At 33.5% G+C, this 21,854-nt stretch overlaps 5 protein-coding genes across 5 annotated transcripts; 2 read left to right on the forward strand and 3 right to left on the reverse strand.

Annotated features, from left to right (window-relative positions):
• Positions 1 to 962: 962 nt before the first annotated feature.
• On the forward strand, positions 963 to 2,663 carry TRIADDRAFT_21452 (uncharacterized protein; the record flags this gene model as incomplete). The annotated part of the gene is made up of 7 exons (XM_002109342.1): positions 963 to 1,087; positions 1,305 to 1,350; positions 1,566 to 1,655; positions 1,798 to 1,863; positions 2,049 to 2,117; positions 2,219 to 2,396; positions 2,527 to 2,663. The coding sequence occupies 7 exons, from the start codon at positions 963 to 965 to the stop codon at positions 2,661 to 2,663; spliced, it is 711 nt and encodes a 236-aa protein (XP_002109378.1).
• Positions 2,664 to 3,013: 350 nt separating this feature from the next.
• Positions 3,014 to 5,836, reverse strand: TRIADDRAFT_53347 (uncharacterized protein; the record flags this gene model as incomplete). Its single annotated transcript, XM_002109900.1, has 2 exons — positions 3,014 to 3,546; positions 4,999 to 5,836. The coding sequence occupies 2 exons, from the start codon at positions 5,834 to 5,836 to the stop codon at positions 3,014 to 3,016; spliced, it is 1,371 nt and encodes a 456-aa protein (XP_002109936.1).
• Positions 5,837 to 8,075: 2,239 nt separating this feature from the next.
• TRIADDRAFT_53348 (uncharacterized protein) lies at positions 8,076 to 9,424 on the forward strand (the record flags this gene model as incomplete). The annotated part of the gene is made up of 4 exons (XM_002109343.1): positions 8,076 to 8,160; positions 8,827 to 8,897; positions 9,091 to 9,215; positions 9,304 to 9,424. 4 exons carry the CDS (start codon positions 8,076 to 8,078, stop codon positions 9,422 to 9,424), a joined length of 402 nt encoding a protein of 133 aa, XP_002109379.1.
• Positions 9,425 to 9,945: 521 nt separating this feature from the next.
• TRIADDRAFT_20906 (uncharacterized protein) lies at positions 9,946 to 12,493 on the reverse strand (the record flags this gene model as incomplete). Its single annotated transcript, XM_002109901.1, has 11 exons — positions 9,946 to 10,005; positions 10,084 to 10,194; positions 10,261 to 10,339; positions 10,432 to 10,518; positions 10,593 to 10,673; positions 10,782 to 10,858; positions 10,973 to 11,041; positions 11,126 to 11,217; positions 11,337 to 11,460; positions 11,593 to 11,688; positions 12,374 to 12,493. 11 exons carry the CDS (start codon positions 12,491 to 12,493, stop codon positions 9,946 to 9,948), a joined length of 996 nt encoding a protein of 331 aa, XP_002109937.1.
• A 3,012-nt stretch (positions 12,494 to 15,505) lies between these two features.
• Positions 15,506 to 16,384, reverse strand: TRIADDRAFT_53350 (uncharacterized protein; the record flags this gene model as incomplete). The annotated part of the gene is made up of 1 exon (XM_002109902.1): positions 15,506 to 16,384. The coding sequence occupies one exon, from the start codon at positions 16,382 to 16,384 to the stop codon at positions 15,506 to 15,508; it is 879 nt and encodes a 292-aa protein (XP_002109938.1).
• Positions 16,385 to 21,854: the final 5,470 nt, after the last annotated feature.

Here is a 21,854-nt window from a genome sequence, read left to right on the forward strand (position 1 = left end):
ACTAGCTCGTCTTTTTACAAGCCTATTTAATCCCTACATTCATTTACCATGACGTTAACGGCGTGTAAATCTTGCAGATATGTCTTGAAAAGCTTAAGACCAGCAGTTTTTCTTAGACTTTTTACGTCAATATTCACTACAACATCATCATCTCCTTAGATATTCGACCATTTCATTGAGGCAGCACAACTTTCAATGGCGGCTGTCCAACTTGTGAAAGCTGGACCAATACCGACCTGGGGAGAAGTGATCGCTATGGGAATGACTTAGTACCGAAAACTGTACCCTTGACTGGACTACAGTACCGTAGACTGGTACTGTATGAGTGGCAGTACTAACGCGTCATCATTATTCGATTGTATACGGACGGTACAGCAGGTGGGACAAGATACGGCTGGTTGGTTTCTTTTGTATGGCAACTCGGCCGTGGTAGGAGTCACACGAGTTGGGTAGCAGGTGTGCGACAGTACCGTGTACTGTACGAACTCAGCCTGTACTGTACACTGTACACTGTATAGGATGATACCTTGCTCCACTACACTGATGATGCGCAATTTAGCAAATGCTCAAAATGGCTAATCGTGCCGGGAACAACCTTGGCAATCGCTACTCGGATGAACTTACAAGCACTTTAATCACTCTTCCAAGCAAGAGATTAGCATTAGCCAAGTCTACATTAGATGCAATACGAGATAAGCACTTTGTATGTCCTGGTAATACAATCACAGAAGATATTGGTTATATGAGGTTATAATCCATGTACAGTAATTAAAATCGCTAAAATCTGCACAAAATGGCAATGAATATTATTATACCTTATATGCACAATGATACTTATATTTTCGCAACTCATATTCAACGTAAAATAGAACAAAGAATTGAGGATATTCATTAAAATATTATTATCTGCTCTTAACTTCTTGCCAATATCAAAATAGTGCATATATAAATATTGGTAATAAATGACAATTTTCCATTCATGTAGAGGCCATGGAACCTACCTACAAGACAACAAACTCAAGGCTTCTGTTGCAGGGTTCGTCGAAAAGGTCGGAAAGCTGATTTGCGTCAAGCCTGTCAAATCAAGGTACTACATTCCCTCTATCATAATTCATTCAAATATACAAAGCTAAGGTATACTAGTAGGCTATGATAGACTACACTTAAGTACTCCTTGCATATAATTATTAAATGCTCGTATAAATGAATTACTGTTTCATCAACTAACAATATGATAATATGCGTATCTCGATATCAATAATTCTGCAACGAAATTTCTAAAATTGCTAATTCTCATCTCATAGATATAACGGCGAAGTCGGTGATGTTGTGGTTGGTATAATTACTGAAGTAAGTGCATAATACACTTACTACTTTAAAGAAGCTTTAATTGCAAATTTGTTGTCAATTTTACGCATTGCAATCTTTATACAGTAATAAGTATATACTGTACTATGTATTTACTTGACTGCCACTTATTACTAAAGTAGTTTTCGATTGCACGCAACTACAGCACCATAGTACATTAATATAACTACATGATACTGTATGTACTGTATATTTAGGTTGGCCAGAGGCGTTGGAAAGTCGACACTTATTCTAGATTAGATTCACTTTTAATGCTATCGGCCGTAAATCTACCAGGTGGAGAATTGGTACGTTTCTACTGTAAATGATCAACAACGCCTGCGCTTTTTGTCTGCGTTAATGTGGCATTCAATTAGCATTATTGTTTTAAAACGTGAATTAAATAAGTAAAAAGCTCTCTTTTTCTTGATTTTTTACTAAAATCAACAGAGGCGGAGATCGGAGAAAGATGAACTAATGATGAGACAGCATCTAACTGAAGGAGATCTAATTAGTGTATCCTAATGACGTGTAGCCAGTAGTTAACACTGTATAATATTGCATAATTGTCAGAATTACTTCTACAAATTATCGCCATGCAGTAGATAGCAAATACATTCAATGGTTTAGTAGCTTCGTAATTCCACCAAAATCAGCTATTGCATATTACAGTATTTACCCTTGACGACAATTGCATCTAGGCTGAAGTACAATCCGTTCACGGTGATGGCTCATTAGCATTGCACACGAGAAGTCTAAAATATGGCAAGGTAAGGTAGTCCTATCTTTCATACGTAATCGTATGAAACTAAATCTGTACTGAGTTTGCCTACATCTATCGCTAACGTTATTGTATAATCCTATTCAATAGCTGATTCAGGGTACTTTGGTAACAGTAGCTCCAGCATTGATAAAAAGATGCAAGACGCATTTTCATAATCTAGAATGTGGAGCTAGCATTATTTTAGGAAATAATGGTTATATTTGGATTTCTCCGCTATTGAAGGAAGATGCGGAAAATCAAACAACAAAGTCGGATACCTCAACACGTAGCGATCCCTTAAAGGTATAATTAGCTTGATTTCTATCAGATTTTACCACAACTTTATAATTGACAACCTGATGATTAATTAACGTCAATATTTTTATGTTTCTTTCCTTATCAGGAGATAAGTTTAGTCGAACGTGAAATTGTAGCTAGATTAAGAAATTGTATTATGGCATTGGCCGAACGACAAATGTTACTATATGATACATCCATAACTTATACATACGAAGCATCTCTAAATTATCAAGTAAGTCAACATAAGAAGTGAATCAATCATTAAATAATTATTTATGAAACAATAATGGAATTTAAAGATCAGAAACTGATTAAAAATATTACGATATTTTATCAGGTCAGAGAACTGCTACAAGCAGACGTAATCGAAGAAATTACTGATAAATGCTGTCAAAGATTACTTTAACTCATGTTCAAACAGTAAATGCTACTTTTCTGATATTTCTAATCTTATTCAATCATGGATAAAGACGTATATTTACAAGGTATTTTTATTGTTTCTTAATGGTAAATAAATAATATAAAAGTATTATTGTACTGTACAACGTGTTCATAGTTACATAAATTACTCCTGTATTTTAGACGATGCCAAAGGGCATTACATTATTTATCGAAAGCAATAAATTGCACTTTCTCCGTTTTATTTCGCTTCTGAACATGCTCAGCGAGTCTTTCAAGATACCTACTCAAGGACTCGGATGAGTTGTTATTATTACGTGCAGTGTAGAGAGGAGGTGGAGTTGCAATTGACGAATGCTCAGCCTCTTTAAATACAGAATTTCCAAAACCTAAAGCGTTCTTCTTTTTCCGTTTTAAATGATCCAGTGGATACATGATTATTCCCGATTCAGGATCATCTTCTGTTTTTACATTACTTTTGCATATCGCGTTAGTATCATTATTTGTACTACCCTCTGGCGAATATCCCACAGTGGTATCATTAGATTTAGTATTAGATGATGTAGAAGATTTTTCTTGAGCATTAACTGTCAATTTCGCTTCAGGATTCTTTTCTTTCAAGTAACTCTGAGCCAGTAACTTGATACGTGGATCTTTCGCAGCAGCTTTCTGTTTCTTTAGCACAGTAGTCACGCATTCTTCGTAATTGCCTGTCACGCACGGATTGATCTTATAACCTTTAAATAAGAATTCGAAAATACGTCAGGATGCAATATATTCATTAATTAATTATTCCACTTTAATCTTACGCAATGTCGATACAAGCAATAACACTATCTTTGTACGTTGTTTATACTCAATAAAGCAATGATTGCTAGCAATTGGTTCATTACAGCGCTACTTGTCATACGTATATGTCCAATATCTTGTTAGTACATCAAAATTTTTCAAGACACATTGTCCAATCAAGTTTTAAAGAATTGATAATTCAATATTGTGAGTGACTTTACCAACTAGTCTATATATTAAACATAAATTATAATTCAGCAATACAGACCACAAGAAATCTACGCTGCTACGAAACCCATTAACATCTTGAAAACGTTAATAGCAATAGTAATAATTCTTAATGTCTTTCTATACTTGGTATACATATATGCATATGATAGATGCAGAGGCTGTTCACATACTATGCAAACGGAAATAAAATGCTGTCAATTACTTCTAATTACATCGTATACAGTTTTAATGGCAATAACAATCTACGGTCTACTGTCGACCGAGGTTTCACCACTTAAAAATTGACTTCACTACATTCGACTAAAATCTCGAGTATTCGGAGTAGAAAGGTGAGACTCGATATGACCTCCAATGGCGGATATAAAATTGTTATCATGGGATCAATCAGCATGAAATTGTTTCCAAATTGTAATTGATTAATTCATATGGTTACCATGATGCTCCTAAGCACTTTTATGAAGTGTACCGTAAACAGTACTGCATATACTGTAGTCTAGATGTGTAAATGTGTACATGCACTGTTGTGTATGGTCCGTGTTAAGGGGAGAAGTTAGATAAATCCTTCCTCCATCCCTCTATATTTTCTAGTTTCTATGTACTGTAATTTTATTACTCCGCATACTGCTAGCTTTCCGTCTGGTAAATTAATTATCTCAGCGCAAAATTCAAATGGTACAACAAACAAATAAACACTACGTTTCACAACTTACAGTACATAGTCGAAAGACAAAACATGCAATAAAAACTTGGCTACTGTATTTCCATCGCCAACAATTTATTTACTGAAATAGTGAGATTTCTACTCCATTTTACAAAGTAGCAGTATAAACTATTGACCTAAACTGGCCTTAAAAGCATTGACAGGGGCGACTCTTTATCCTAATAAATTATCATAAACCATTCAAATACGATTATAAAATTTGACTATGACTATCGATTATGCATCAATTTGCGCCAAAATAATAATAGTCAGTAGACGTAATTTTATCATGACGTTCTAAACAACCGTACGCTATGATACTCTGCTGTTGAACAGCAATTTATGTCAAAGTATCGGCTAGAGAAATTGCACATAAGAAGTAATAGATCATATTTGCCTTTATCGTTGTCATCGGATTCTTTCTTCCTGATATAATCCAGGGCAGAAGCTCCAGTACGTGTTTTCTTACTTTCAGTAGGACCCGAGTTATTCGTACTGGCCAAACGATCCCTATATTCAGCCATTGATATTTTCTTCTTTTTGGATACCTGCTTATCCTCCTCAACCGTTTTTTGTAAATCATCATAAGGTTGATCTAACCAGTAATACTGACAATCATCCAAGTTGATGATATGATCAAAGTTCACATCTGATTGATCTTTCATCGATTTACAGCTCACTATCTTCATACCACAACCGTTATTACTTTGTATTTGTCCATCTTGGATATGGGTGTTATTTTGTGCACCAATATTGGAATTAGCAGGTTTTATGCCAGCATTGGTAGTATCATTAGCATGTTCATAGACAGTAACATGAGCTGTTTTGCGCGACGCAGTTCGATGCTCTTGGCTATCATTCCTATTAGCGGATGATTCATTGGTAGACGATAATTTCACTGTTGGAAATGCAACATGAGATGCAACGGCCACCACAAGAGATGCGATATACACTTCTAAGCCAAGTTCACTTTGTTCATTAACATCTTGATCGTCCGTACTTGCTAATTTGGATGATTCTGTCCTTATAAGTTGTAGCGACCAAAAGGCTAAATTGGCTAAAATCTCTTCCTTCCTATACGTATTTTCCAGGCCGCCATGTTTGTATTTCGCTAATAAAAAAGAAGCTAATTGTCCTACCACGGCGCATTTACGTCTAAGATCAGCAATACTGATTGAATGGGGCGATATAGAAGTGATGGAAGAAATTAAAGAGTCACAAAGAGAGGAGATACTATAAGGAGAGGTAAGACTTAATTTTTCAAAATTATCTAAAAACTGATTGATGGTGTTATTCATGTCTGCCATGGCTGGATCAATGAGAACTGCAGGTAGTCAGGAATTGTACTGTTCTACAACATCGATATTTAGTAATGCCTCAATCTACCAATCGATCGTGTATTCTGACAATAATTTTCAGCCCTTCAATACTCTACTCTATTCGATATCATCAATTGATCGACTGTAGGATATTAGCGGAAAACTCTGGCATCAGTTTTGGAAAATAATTTCAAACTACAGTAATGCAGCGCTGGCCGTTTCGCACCAGTACAGTGCAGATGACTGTAGGGTGGTACAGTACCTTGGTTCAAGCAAAGCTGTCCTAAATTCTATCCAGATATGGCGTAGGCCTACCCGATGCAGTATTCTCCAAAGCGACAGTGTTTTATCCTTATTCGGTCAATGCGATTCTGCTGAGTTATCCTGCCGGATTTCAAGATTCTCGAGTGTAAGAAGCTACGGTAGAACTGCAGCACTGAAATAGGTTAAGCACACTCTATTTCACAAATTGAGACTGGAACTAGAGCAGTAAACGACAGTAATTAATAATTACTATGATTATTACAGTAATTAATTACTGTGATGGAATCACGCTCAGCTTCAGCTTTGGTTTCATGCTCAGTAGCCTTGCCCTAGTCGATGATCTTGTCCAAGGTGAAAAGTGCTGTATGATTTGAAATTCATTTCATGTTCGACCTTATGGTGGATAGGACGATCGGATCTAGAAATCGAGGGCTCAATATTGCTCCCATCTTGGTATTGCTACTGTATTTTCTTGACTGAACTTCGAATAGAATGTGTTGTATGATTAGAAATTCATTTCACATTAGACCTTCCGATCGAATCTAAAAATCGAGGGCTCAATATTGCTGCCATTTTGGTATTGCTACTCTATTTCCTTGACTGAACTTCGAATAGAATGTGTTGTATGATTTGAAATTCATTTCACATTAGACCTTATGATCGAATCTAAAAATCGAGGGCTCAATACTGCTCCCATCTTGGTATTGCTACTCTATTTCCTTGACTGAAATTCGAATAGAATGTGTTGTATGATTTGAAATTCATTTCATATTAGACCTTATGATCGAATCTAAAAATCGAGGGCTCAATTTTTGCTCCAATTTTGGCATTGCTACTCTATTTCCTTGACTGAAATCGGAGTAGAATGTGTTGTAAGATTTGAAATTCATTTCACATTAGACCTTATGATGGATAGGACGATCGGATCTAAAAATTGCGGGCTCAATATTGCTGCCATTTTGGTATTGCTATTCTATTTCCTTGACTGAAATTGGAGTAGAATGTGTTGTATGATTTGAAATTCATTTCATATTAGACCTTCTGATCGAATCTAAACATCGAGGGCTCAATATTGCTGCCATTTTGGTATTGCTACTCTATTTCCTTGACTGAACTTCGAATAGAATGTGTTGTATGATTTGAAATTCATTTCACATTAGACCTTATGATCGAATCTAAAAATCGAGGGCTCAATATTGCTCCCATCTTGGTATTGCTACTCATTTCCTTGACTGAAATTCGAATAGAATGTGTTATATGATTTGAAATTCATTTCATATTAGACCTTCTGATCGAATCTAAACATCGAGGGCTCAATATTGCTCCCATCTTGGTATTGCTACTCTATTTCCTTGACTGCAATTGGAGTAGAATGTATTGTATGATTTGAAATTCATTTCATATTAGACCTTCTGATCGAATCTAAACATCGAGGGCTCAATATTGCTCCCATTTTGGTATTGCTACTCTATTTCCTTGACTGAAATTGGAGTAGAATATCTTATTATTAATTAATTGACTACGCTATATGGAGTCGACGACGAACGCCATGATTTGGACATTTCCTGGGCGCTGCGTCCGTGGACCGGATGCTCATCGCATAGCGTCCTGTACTATGTTGGACTGAAACATGCAATCCATTTCCTTGGTTCAGTATACGCTACTCCTGTGATATTGCACTACTGTACTGGAGATTGATCTTGCTCCGATGGAACGCAAACATACGGACAGTATGGATGGACAGTATCGTGCAGGATTGGACCCGGGGGGGATCCATTTTCTCCATAGTTATCCCTGGTAAGGTACGCGAACAGTGTCATCATCGTACTGTACCATAGTCGATCAATGACTAGGAGTAGAGTACACCACCCGTACACTACCTACAGCGCAGTCAAAGCGCTTGATCTGAAAGTTGAACCCGGTAATCGCCTGGACTAAAATCGGACGGAGTCGATCAAGCAACATGGCGAAGCAAACTGGTCGCGAGCAGGAACAGCTACAACAGAAATTACAAGCTGAAGTAGAGAAGTATAAGGAGCTACAAAATGGTATGCAAGCATTTGATATCATGTAGTGCTACAGAAAGAGAAATTACTGAACGTATAATGCGATTTTACGATCCAATACATGACCTTCTATCTCGTCGTAGCAAGGTGATTGATCACTCCATTTTCCAAAACCATTTCATATTCGTTCTCGTATTGTAGAGTTCATCACTTACTCTCAATCAAGTCTCTACAAGTTTCAATTGAAACGATGTCAAAATGAAACACTCATTGTATCAATTAGCTATTACTTTACACAGTTCTTTTCATGAGATGGATCATGTTCATGGTGATTGATCACTCCATTTTCCAAAACCATTTCACATACGTACTCGTATTGTAGAGTTCATCACTTACTCTCAATCAAGTCTCTACAAGTTTCAATTGAAACGATGCCAAAATGAAACACTCATTGTATCAATTAGCTATTACTTTACACAGTTCTTTTCATGAGATGGATCACTCCATTTTCCAAACCATTTCACATACGTACTCGTATTGTAGAGTTCATCACTTACTCTCAATCAAGTCTCTACAAGTTTCAATTGAAACGATGCCAAAATGAAACACTCATTGTATCAATTAGCTATTACTTTACACAGTTCTTTTCATGAGATAAAGATCATGCTTTCTATTTAACCTTACCCTTGATGGACTTTTTAATTACAGACGTTCAAAAATCGGTCTCCTCGAGAAACCAACTCGATGCTCAATTGAATGAAAATCAAATCGTTAAAAATGTAAGTACAGTAGTATCTTTCAAGGAATAACCTATCTATGGGTAGACTTACTTCAAGTACAAACCAAGATCTGATTGAACATTATCTACAGTTTGAACACGATGATACATCTTGTGCTCGTCTAGCGGTAACGATAATACACTGATTGAGTATCACGTATTCCATGACACTAACAATTAGCATTGTAAATCAGGAATTAGATAGGCTGGATAGCAGCAATAATGTTTACAAGTTGATTGGGCCTGTATTGGTCAAGCAAGATCTATTAGAAGCAAAGCAAAACGTTCAGAAGCGGATTGAATATATAGAAAATGAGATGTAAGATATCTTATTATGCCATGTTGCTAAACTGACGATATCATGCTCAACTGCAAAGCATGAGAATAATTTTTGGGACATATCTTAGCTCTAGGCAAGAAAAGACTACCAAGGATTTGAAGAAAAAGCAAGATAGTATTCGAGAGGATGTTACTAATCTACAACAGCAATTTCAAAAGGCTCAGTTAAGAGCAGCTGGAGTCAGATAATATGTACTATAATAAACTGAGACTGATTCGCAATCCCTTTGCTGTATTCCACATTAAAAATTTTTTGTGTATTTAAATGTATCTTGCGTATGCTCTATACGTGTATAGTATTTGCATGCTACTCTAACCTCTACGTATTACTGTAATGTAGTTACTTGATTTGATTATTTCAACAATTAATTTTATTGCCACCCTAATCTGTATACCTGACAAGATACTAATAATAAAACAATCGTGCATTCATTCTCTACTCTATTCTTGCAGATACTAGCCAACCTTGACTTGAGTACATATACCAATACCGTAAAATCAGAAGAACTATAATTAATTAAGAACTGCACTTTCTGTACAATAATGACTAACAATGTTTCATCTGATAACATGGCCATAAAAACCTCAAAGAGTCGACAATTTTGCTGTAGAGTATTAGCGTAAAAATTGGGGGTGAATGACTTTATTACAATAACAATATTTTAATCGTCAAAATCCTATCCATAAGGCTTCACTATGCCAATCATAGGTTATTTACGTGATGATAATCCATATATTTGAACAGTGCCAGCATCTCGATCATGCTTGTCCTAATTGAACAAATAAGAATTTAAAATCCTTTTGGTAACCTTCTCATACCATCAAATACATTCATTCACATCCACTACCTTGTCATCACAAGCAAACGCTAGTAATGGTTTATTAGGACTCCATGCGACAGCAAATGTTGGAGCATTACAACCAACTTCAGCAACATGTTCACCAGTTTGAATATGCGACTAGAATTTAAGAAAGTAATCAGTACATTTGTAATACCAAAAAACCAATAAAAGATTAAAACCTACAATATCAATAGCGAGATCCTCTGATCCTGATGCCAAAAGTCTACTATCATAGCTAAAGCTAACAGTTCTGACGGGCCAGCTATGAGAAATAACCAGTTTAATTATTATGAGCCATGGATCATTGACTAGAAATAACTTAACGGTTACCGTTCGACCTTCGAATAAACTTACTCTAAACGCGAGAAAGTTCTCAAGCAAACAAGTTCGTCAGTATCCCACAAAGAAACCAAGGCGTCAGCACTCCCAGTAGCAAAGTACCTAAATATTTTTAGACCGATGTGAAACACTGCTACAAAATTAATTATTACTTAAAACGTTTACAATAAACTTACTTTCCAGTTAAATCAAATTTAAGACAAATACAATTAGCGGGATGAGCTTTCAGAGACTGTACAAATTCTAGATCAGGGTATCTGCATAAATAGGTTACAAAAAAAATTTACAACATCTCTTGATGCTAGAACTTAAATTACAGTCTTGTACTCGTATAAAGTCCGAATCCTTTGAATATTGATAATTACCTTAAAATATCTATGCAGCCGTGACCATTGGACATAAAAAATAAATCGCTACATCGATTCCAAGAAATCTCATTGACCTATAAGTAGCATATTTACAATCGTTATGGTACAAATTCCTACATAGATCGTCCATTGAACACATCAATTTTCTAGAGGGCACTTTAAAAGAAGAAAGGGGAGAATAATAGTACCTCTATCTTACAACTGTGTTCTTTAACAATTTCGAAACTTTCCGCATCAATAAAAGTTATGAGATCATCCTAGCCAATGTGCAACGATTTAAAATTATGATAAAACCGTCGTCATAATGATGATGATAATAACTGTACATCAATTAGGGTTACCTTATTGCCGATAGCAATAGATTTCCCATCGGAACTCCAAGTAACATTAATATTTTCTCCTTTCGTTGTTTTACTATGTACACATCTATTAACTATATATATAGTTTGTGAGATTACCTATTTCGTCCTTGAATATGAGACTTAGACTATGCCTAAAGAACTACTTTAGTAAAAATAAGCTAAAATGAAAAATTCAATTACAATGCCTTACTTCGAGCGTCCCACATTTTCACAGTTTTGTCAGTAGATGCAGTAATTAACAGATTTTGATTATGTGGATGCCAACACAACTGATCAACGCTTTCGTCATGACCTTTACAATTTGCTACAACTTTCTAAAAGTACAAAAATCATCGAACGTTAAGAACTGGCGTAGGGAAATGAAGGCCGTGAAAGATGGTGTCTTCAATATAATTAATATAAAACAAGGCTAAAAAGGTAAACGAAACATTTTGTAATTCACCAACCGCTGTTTCATTATCAACATTATAAATAGAGACAGTCCTATCAAATGAGCCAGTAGCAAGTCTAGTTCCACAGCAACTCCAACCAACAGCATGGACCTATCGAAATTAATATTCGATGTGAGTCATATTCAATTTATTTATCTTTATTGCATTGCGTAGTAAATGATTGCATTTATCAACATTCCCTAAGCCCGAATTGAGATGTCCAATAGAAAGGTAGAATCTGTAAACTAGAAGTATGCCTATTATACGGTAACTTGGATATAGTAAAAGAGTGGTTTTATCAAATATACTTCAATACTTCATGCTGCAATAGCATAACGAATTTACGTGCATAAATCAATTTATTAATATGACAGCGGTGCAATTATTTATAATCAATTACTTGGATAAGGACAGATCCGATAGTTATCAAAATAGCTTTTAACTACCAATACCGTACAGTAATTTAGCAGTTTATTCAGTCAATAATCATGATATTACTAGTGTATGAGAGTAAAGCTATCTTCCTGTAGACAGGCGAATAAAATCTTCACATAACGTAAGGTTACATTGCAGAGGTATGCAAGACATTTTGATTCTACTCTCTCTTATCCCTGATTGGCACATTAATGAATTAGGCTCAAAAAATGCTACTAACACGTACCACGAGTATCTGCAATTCATTAATTCTATCATGCAAGAGCCAGAATATGGTACTGTATATCCATGCAAGCCGAATATAATGATTAATACTCTGTTATCCTACGAATAATATTATTATCCAGATACGAAAACTAACTTTAGCTTCATGTCCTTGTACTTCTAATCTACCGTTATGTCTGGCGAAATACTCTCGTTGGCGCTTTAAATCCACCCAATGCTCCTCCAATTCACGGCTATTACTATTCAATAACTCCATCATCGAATAGTATTCCTCTTTAACAGCAGTAAATAGGTTAATATTGACCAAAGCTGATAGTTTGTTGCTGTGCTCCAATCTTGAAACGATTGAACAGGCAAAATCTCCACAGCAACTCTACCAGTTCCTTCCTGGACCTGGGCTGCCTCGAAGTCTCGTCGCCATACTGTACTCAGTATACTGTATGAAAAAGGACCATAGCTAGCATACAGTATATAGCATACAGTGTACAGTGTGCAGCCTACAGTATAAGTGTACACTGTACACTCTGGTACTGAGTGTACTGACAGTGTACACTGTTCACTATAGAGAAATGGTGGCCGTCAATTCTGGAAGCGGAAAGGTGGCCGAATCAATGTCTCTCTCTTCCGAATTGATTGCCTTCGTATATTGCAAATCGTATAATGCCAATTGAATATACCAAAGTAGCTGATCCAACATAATATCGAGATATCTGAACAGTGTACACTGTACAGTTTATAGAAATGGTGGCCGAATCAATGTCTCTCTTCCGAATTGATTGCCTTTATTATTTTAATCATCGTAGGCAGAGAAAGAAGGCAAATCGTATCATGCCAATTGAATATACCAAAGTAGCTGATCTAACATAATATCGAGATATTGGGAAGAACGTCTAGTACAGTATAACCCTAAAACAATGCCAGTATCAATGGATAGACATAGCGCATGGTTTGAGCTACCCAAACTGTTTAGTATTAGACCGATCCAATCTTACTCATTTCGTTAGGACATAAAATATCCTTCTTACTGTTAATAACAGTAAAGTCGATTTTAAAAATGAAATCATTTCATTGGAAACACCATTTGCCATTGCATTTGATAACAGATTAATAAAAGTAAATAAATTCGTCAAGATTTACAGTACTGCATACTGCATTTAATTTTAGCATAGGCTGACTCTGGGATTTGTTCGCAACTATATCCGAATAAGGAAATGAAACCCTTTGAATTCTAATTATAATATGTATATAATTAGTAGCACAAAAAGCAAATAAATTCGTCAAGATTTACAGCACTGTACAGTATACTGCATTTAATTTTGGCATAGGCTAACTCTGGGATTTGTCCGCAACTACATCCGAATAAGGAAATAAAACCCTTCGAATTCTAATTAGAATATGTATATAGTTAGTAGCACAAAATCTCATTCTACGAACGGGCAACTACTACGTGAACAAACATAATTTATAAGAAAAAATCCTTTGAATTATAATTATATGTATCTATAGTTATTAGCACAAAATCTCATTCTACAAACAGTTAGCCACTACATGAACTAACGTAATTTATAAGAAAAAAATCCTTTGAATTTTAATTACATGTACTGTATATATAGTTATTAGCGCAAATCTCATTCTACGTACGGTTAGCCACTACATGCACTAACGTAATTTATAAGAAAAAAATCCTTTGAATTTTAATGATATGTATATATAGTTATTAGCGCAAATCTCATTCTACAAACGGTTAGCCCCTACAATGAACTAGCGTCATTTAAAAGAAAAAAAAACTTAAATAGCAAGAAAAAATTTCAATTTCAAACTTCTTTACTGTACTTGTATTCTCGATTGACTCAGTAAAAGGAATAATAATTTGAAGGAGACCTAACACTAAGTAAATAGTTTGACATGCATATACCTGTAATTATGTACAAGAACAACCAGAGTATTTACGTTATAGCAGCAATGGTGAAATCCGAACTAGATGTCATTCCAACACAAAGACACGCAATAGACTTATATGCTCAATATATTGCAAAAATTTATTACTATTAAAATCATAGCAAAGCAATTAGAAATGACAACTTTCTTAGGTCTTGGTAGACCTTAGCCCTTTGATGAACAGTTCGATGGCAATTTCGCTATATTAAATTTCTTTGAATGAGTAGCAGCAGACGAAAGGAGTTAGAAACATTGCATGAACTCAATATACAACGTTTATACGAGTACACCAACAGAAACTAATTATCATTAAAATTAGAGCTAGACAACCAGAACTGAAACTACTTTAGTTATTGGATAAAGGCTTTGGTCGCCATTCCAATGATTTTCAGTTTATCTCTATTGAGTAATGTATGGTAAGTAGCTGAAATCATTACAAGTAATAGATCTATCTAGTAACAACAGACCAAAGAAGTAGCCACTTAATATTAACTATGTTATTGATCTTTGTTATATACGCATATCATTATCCAATCATTAACATGAGTTAATTAAATTGGCTAGTAGTGAAAAAATGGAGGAAGGATGATTCCTCTGTAGCACGGCCAGTAATGCCAAATAAATAGATAAAATTGCATCTAATATATGAATAGTATTGACGGCTGTGCAATAAAGATTTAAATGAATCCATCCGAGTTATCATCATCATAAAATAAGTATGCTATAATTTCTTAAATTCTAATAAGTGAAATTTATTCGTACCTAATACAATTTGCTTTATTGCTCTTGTTGAGTGTATGAAGATGCTATGTATTAACATCTTACAATTAAATCCCTTCATTTCTTGTAGTTATCACTGCTAAAGTATAACTTCACTCTTACCTCTAACTGATCATCTATAAAAATATATTAATTCTGGTACACTGTACACCTTAGGTTGACCAGGTTAAACAAATTTTAAAAATGGATAAAAATTGCTAATTTGAGAAGTACTTTCAGCAGGTTGAAAGCGTAATCATAGCATTTTTGATTCACAATTATCAACAGTATTTTTACGGAAGATTTTATCCTATATTAATAAGACGTACAAAATATATATTGAAATAGTAATAGAATAGTTTTACTCCTTATCATACACTAGTTTGATAACTTTATTATCTAGCTCTTTTATATCATTATTTACAATATTGTCTGCGAAAATAATCACCACTAAATGTCCTCCAGCATTATTGTTTTACCGGAAAAATTAATTTTGTTACTAGAGATTATTCATTAATGCATGGAACTAGCTGTCTAGATTTAGCTCTCAGTATAAAATAATCCTAAAAATTTAATAATGTGTAATATAAAATGATTTACATATCACTTTGGTGCCATCTATTGGAGATAGCTTATTAAACTGAATCACAAATTCGCCACACAGTTTCTGAACATGAATAATATTCTTCTTGTTATCCCCATATAGACGCAATCGCATGATCATATTTGGTAGCATTGCCTTAGTTATTCCTTGGAACGTAGCTGTTTCGTTAATAACTCCATTAATTAAGGAACAAGTTTTAGTCTTAAATCTCCTTTTCTTAACTTCATCTTGTACTAATCCATGTATTGAAATAGTATCCAAATTCAATTTGTCAGAAATGTTGATAACTTTGATAAAATGCATCTTTAATATGGTAGAAAATGCATTAAAAAATACTGTAAACTGCACTTGTCCAATTTTATTATTCTTGTTGGAAGGAAGAACGGAATTTTTACCCATCTTTTGGCGGATATCCTCCGTCATCGATGATGATCTCGATCTCGTATTTGAATTACGGCTAAACCCCTGAAAAGAAACACTATGGGACACCTTGTCTGGATTTTTGTTCAGATCTTCGCTATCGATAGAATCTTGGGTACTACCATTTGATATTAAGCACTCTGAAGAATTGGTCCATTCAGTCGGTGTATTCGCCACTACTGGCTCAAAAGATGTTTTAGGATTAATCCTATTCAATAAGGAAGCTTGTATTGATTGAAAGTAGTTATCATTGTTTGTTAATCTACTCAGATATGATTGGGAGTCCATGCTATAGTTCATCTTTTCATCTTCAATTAGGCAATTTAGCGTTTCATCGGATTTTATCATTAAACGGTTCTTATAGTAGACAAAGATAACGCAAGCAATCGCAATGATAAGCATGCCAACATTTTCGAATAGATCCATAGTTATGATTCCGTACAGCATCTTGCCTAAAACTTCCTAAGGAGTTTTTAAACATATATATTGTAGCCGTCGTACCTGCAAAATAGGCAATATGTCCTTTATAAATAGCGTATAAAAGTTTATAATCCTATCAAGACTGTATCTAATCTACTATGCAAAACTTTAATTTTAAAATAGCGTCATGCCATAAAAAATATCACAACAATTACACGATAAAGTAGAAAGTATTAATGATTCAATAACCACCTAGCTAGTAGTACCGTTCAGCCCATAATAAATTGATTTAAAGAGAAGTAAAATTTACGAAATTTAAGGTAGAAATTTCTTCATCTACGATAACCTTAATTTCTATATTATCTTTCGTAGCAGGATCTAAACCTAAGAATAATGGTGCAACTTTTCCGTATATAACGCAAGCACGTATGTAACGAACAACATCCATGTACAATTAATCATCATTTAATCTTAAAAGAATAATTGGTTAACAAATTTAGCTCTAACTGCCTTATACATATTATAGAAATATATTCCTCATCACTTCACCAATCTCTGAGGAATAACTCACCAATAGATTTATTTAAATCGTTAGGGCTATTCTATATTATCTTACTAGAGCACTTTGGGAATAAAAGTAACCTTAACTATCAAGTGAAACACTTAAAGTTATTTTTTAAGAATTAATTAACACCATATACAGTAATTTTCTCGGCACCCTAAATACCTTTTGTAATCAGCAATTAAGTCGTAAAATCTGCTCTCATGTTGATAATAAAATATAAAAATTGTCAAAGTACTACCTGTAACGCTACCTAAACTAAACTGTAAGTTCTTTATTATTATTCATATGATAGGCCTCTTTTAATTCTATGATAACAATCTATTTACATCTACTGAGAACATAAATATTTTTATTCCGTTGTTAGATTTTACATTATGTAACATCATTCTCATACTAATTAAAAGGCTAAACTAGAACAAAAAAAACATGATTTCAGCAATAGATCCATCAGCAATGGTAATTCTATCCAATCCAACGAATTTATTAGACTATTAGGATACTATAATAAGTTGGTGTATAATAGAAGCTTACATAGAAGAGATAATGAATGATTTTGGTTCCACTTTTTAAGAATTCAATTTTAATGTAAAAAGGAATTAAAATATTAATTTTATATGATTGCAATTTTCAGTGCCTCTGATGTTTCTTGATTTGCGTTAAAGATGAAGCTTAACATGATTAAATTATTTAATGACGACATTTCAAAGGATTTACTACTGATTACAGCCTTTTGTTATTTGATAGATTATGTTAATTTATTCAAATTGAAATCAGCCTGCTATCCCGTAGAATAATGATTTTCCTGATATATTATTATGGCAATAAAGTCTTAATAGTTATAACTATTTATTACCACTTTACTTTCTACCTATATAACATCTTAAAGCTTGTTAGTACATAACTTGGATTATCAACATAAATCATCTCTATGATTTTTAATTCCCTCATCCTAATTTTATAACAGTCTACAGGTATATACCAATAGAAATTCTTCTGAGTAACTGTACGAGAAACAGTGAAAGTAATAGTTCTAGAAATTTTCATTAAATGTTTTAATGAAAATGGTAAACTGTTTATCGATTGAACTTGTTGCAAAATGGCAAAATTAGAAATGTGATCAACTGATTTTTGTATCACAGGCTTCTTTTCTCGTACTAGCAATAGCATATTATCACATTACTGTAATGATTTACGTCGTCTTTGAAATTTTTACGCAAGATTTCAGGTGTCTCCGCTTCTTGGATATACTTATGTGTTGGTAATGAGATTGTTCAGTAATTTTGAAGATATCAATATCAGAATTACGAGCTCAGAATCAAGGAAAGTAAGTCAACTCTATCCTGCCATTTTCTAGCTAAAGGCAGCTACGTAGGATAAAGGTATATAAAATATGTAAAGTCTATAATGGAACTACTGCAATATATTTTTTAAAGAAAGAAGCTGTATAGCCACCCTAATATTATAGTAGCAAAGTTACGATATTCAAGTTACTATTAAGAATAAATCAATTCTACCCTTGCCGATTTCTATAAAATTTTACGGTATCGATGACATGAAAATTAAGTAAATGAATCGAATATAAGAATTCATCACGAAAATATATCTTAAAAATTAAATGCTTGTAAATTAAAGTGTAAGTTTTAGGCTAGACATGAATCTCCAGCCAATACATCCAACTAGTTTAAAGTAATGAATTAAAATATACAGAGCCATAGATATAGATAGAAGCTTTTTTGTGATTTCGATGCGAATAAAATTTTTAAAATAAAGCTAAGCAATCTTGATTAAATATTATGTTGAATACCTTCCATACCCATATGTTGTCAGAATACAACTATTTAATGAAGATAATAGGTATGATCGCAAGATTTACGATACGTCATCCGTTGGGAAGCTAGACGGCCTATTATCTAATCATTTCTTTTTAGGTCTAGACTCCATCTGATCATTTTTATGAAAGACTGACTTCCATTGCACAACTCTAACTGATCATATTCATGAAAGACTAACTTCTATTACATAAGATAAACGATTAACATGCAGTTTAAATTTATAATTATAACAATTTGTTGTCAGTTGTCGTCATGTAATTATTATCCAGTGATAGTTTTCAAGACTATTAGCCATTGTGAAAGATTACTGCGTTTATTGATAGAAACTATTTCGAAAAAAGTTATCATACACGAGCAATCTGTTATGCGTTATAGCCTTAAATAAAATGGATGTTAGCCTTAAGAAATATTTTTTTTCTTACTTTTAGTAATTAAAAAATATACACTAGTTGCTAGATTACGAACCAAAATCTAGTAGCGCCAAGTTAAATAATCAAGTTATTTTCTCGTACGTTTACATTAAACATTTTTTGATTAAAATTTAAATCCTACGGTACCTTAAAGAAGTGATCCTACATCAGTAGTGAGAATTCAGCTCGGGAATTATAATCATAAAAGTTTTTAATCACTATGTAACCGAAAGAAAGGAATTGTTGACGTAAATTTCCTTTTAAATCCTTTCCAAAATTACGCGGAAATACTTCGTGCTACTGTTCACTGGTATAATATAGATTTGACTTTGACCTAATGAAACATAACTTACACTAGGCCACTATTTATTCTTATCGCAATAGCTTTTACAGCTAGCAGTGTTATAATATTCAATGTAAATTAGCCGCGTATCATAATGATTGATAATAACAGCAAGAACCATATGCATATTGATTTATATTACAGCATAAGAGTATAAAAATAGATGTACCGTACGGTTAACTAATGATGCGATTCATATTACTGGTCTAAATTCAATCGATGAAGTAGAGGAATGCCAAGTAGGGAGGCCAAGTTAATGTTGTATTGTATATACATTTAATCTCACATCGTTTCTCCCCATGAGGTATTAATACGGAAGGAAGTGTTCGTAAATTAAATTATTTATATAGTGAAGTACGAGACAATAATCTTAATCGGAACAATTTTAAAAGCTCTTTTTGCTGTACAGATGTGCCTAATAAGGTTATATACAATAATAAGAAATACATCAGAATCTGATTGTAAAAACAAAATAATGTTTGTTTGTACTGGTGTTGCCGTCGATTTACGTATACACTGATGTGTAATTGACCATTTCGCTGTTAAAGTACAGTACAAAATTTTAGTAGTATATTTGTACGACCTTCTTACCAGAGAGACATAAAACTTAAACTCTTATGGTAAACAGTTCGGCGTAGGAGTTGCCGCAATACGTAATGCAAACTTTGAGTAGGATGTACTCCTTCTTTACTAATCCTTCATAGACGGTTACGGATATGATATGATTATAATATTACACTATTACTTATTCTAATTATTATATGCTCATTCTCCTATTATCTATTCATATTCTCCAATTCACTATTTTAATATTGAATAGGAATGCTAATGTATCCATTGTGGCTGCATAACTCGTGAGCAAATAAAATATGTGCATTAAATAATCTCAACACAGGCGGCATACCACACAGTATACAGTACATTACTGTACTTTTAGATGAATAAATTTAGTATAACGAATGACGAACGTACAGTGTGTATATTCTATTAGCTTTATATAAACTTTAAAATGTTTCATACCCTCTTTCTTACCCCTTCCATACCCATTTAGTGTATTGTGGAGAATATGCGCTACCCTTAAAATTTTACGGATAAAAATAGATGAATTGTTCCAGACAACCTATAGATGGATATTTATTTACAGACGTGGGATATCTATGTGGATATTGGTATCTTAAAATAAGAAGGAAATGAGTTATTTAATACCGCATAACCAATTAAAAATTTCTTCTGCAGATATGAATAACAAGGTTAATATCGTTTCTTAGTTCTCATTATCTAAGAGATATAACAGAATTTGTACCTGATAATACTTTCAAGATTCCATATATCTCAAAAAAACAAAATATCGAATTCCCATTGTTGTATATTCAGAAAAGAAGCAGCTAATTCTACAGTGTATCACAAGTAAAGCAGGCAATATCTTACCATATAGTAGCATGCCAAAAGAAAGCATATAATCAACTACAGTATACTATACCCATGATTAAATATACATGTAGATAGAAACAGCTCTAAACTTTTTGATTTTGTCAAAAAGCACAATGCATCTACATTTATACTGAATGAAATAGAGCATTAATAATATCTTTATCGATTACAGCTTTAGTTAATCATCTTGTCATAGTGACTAGGTGTATATACATACTACCCCCTCCCCCCATTCGTTTCTTAATTTCAGCAACTTAAAAATTAATGCTCACTATATGATAACATGATCATTTACAAGCAGTATAATACCCCTAATACATTTCGCCAAGCGATATTAAACTACTGTACAATGACTCATATATAACATTTCTAACTTTCGCCAAATTGAATACGAACAATACGAAGTTATTGTGAATGCAGCAAACATATTGCATTTTGTATGATAGGAAAAAAGTCTGTCCTAATGGTACAGTAAAGAAAATGTAATTAATAACTCTTTGATCTGTTTATATAGTATATCAAAAGCGTTGCGTTTAACTTCACAAATCTGGTGATTGAGACTTCAATTTCAACTGTAAACGGATACTATTATTACAGAAAATTATATTTGAAAATTTTATCTTCCAGACTTGCTACTAGAGGATACAAGCATGTTGTCCTAATGTAGTCACGTGAAATTTTGACTAATGCTTGAAAGGTATAAAGGTAGTATTATATATCGTCCAATTATCAAGTAATATTAGATACAGTAATGAAGATGCAATTAATTATCATCACCAACTCGTTCAAATTTTAAACTTTTAAGAGTTATCTAAATGACCTATTATCATCAATTAGCCGTTCTTTTATAAATTCTAGAAGTCGTTACAACCGATATCGAAAAAATAATAAAATA

The sequence above is a fragment of the Trichoplax adhaerens genome, genomic scaffold, assembly GCF_000150275.1.
Source record: "Trichoplax adhaerens TRIADscaffold_2 genomic scaffold, whole genome shotgun sequence".
In the NCBI taxonomy this organism is placed as follows: domain Eukaryota; kingdom Metazoa; phylum Placozoa; class Uniplacotomia; order Trichoplacea; family Trichoplacidae; genus Trichoplax; species Trichoplax adhaerens.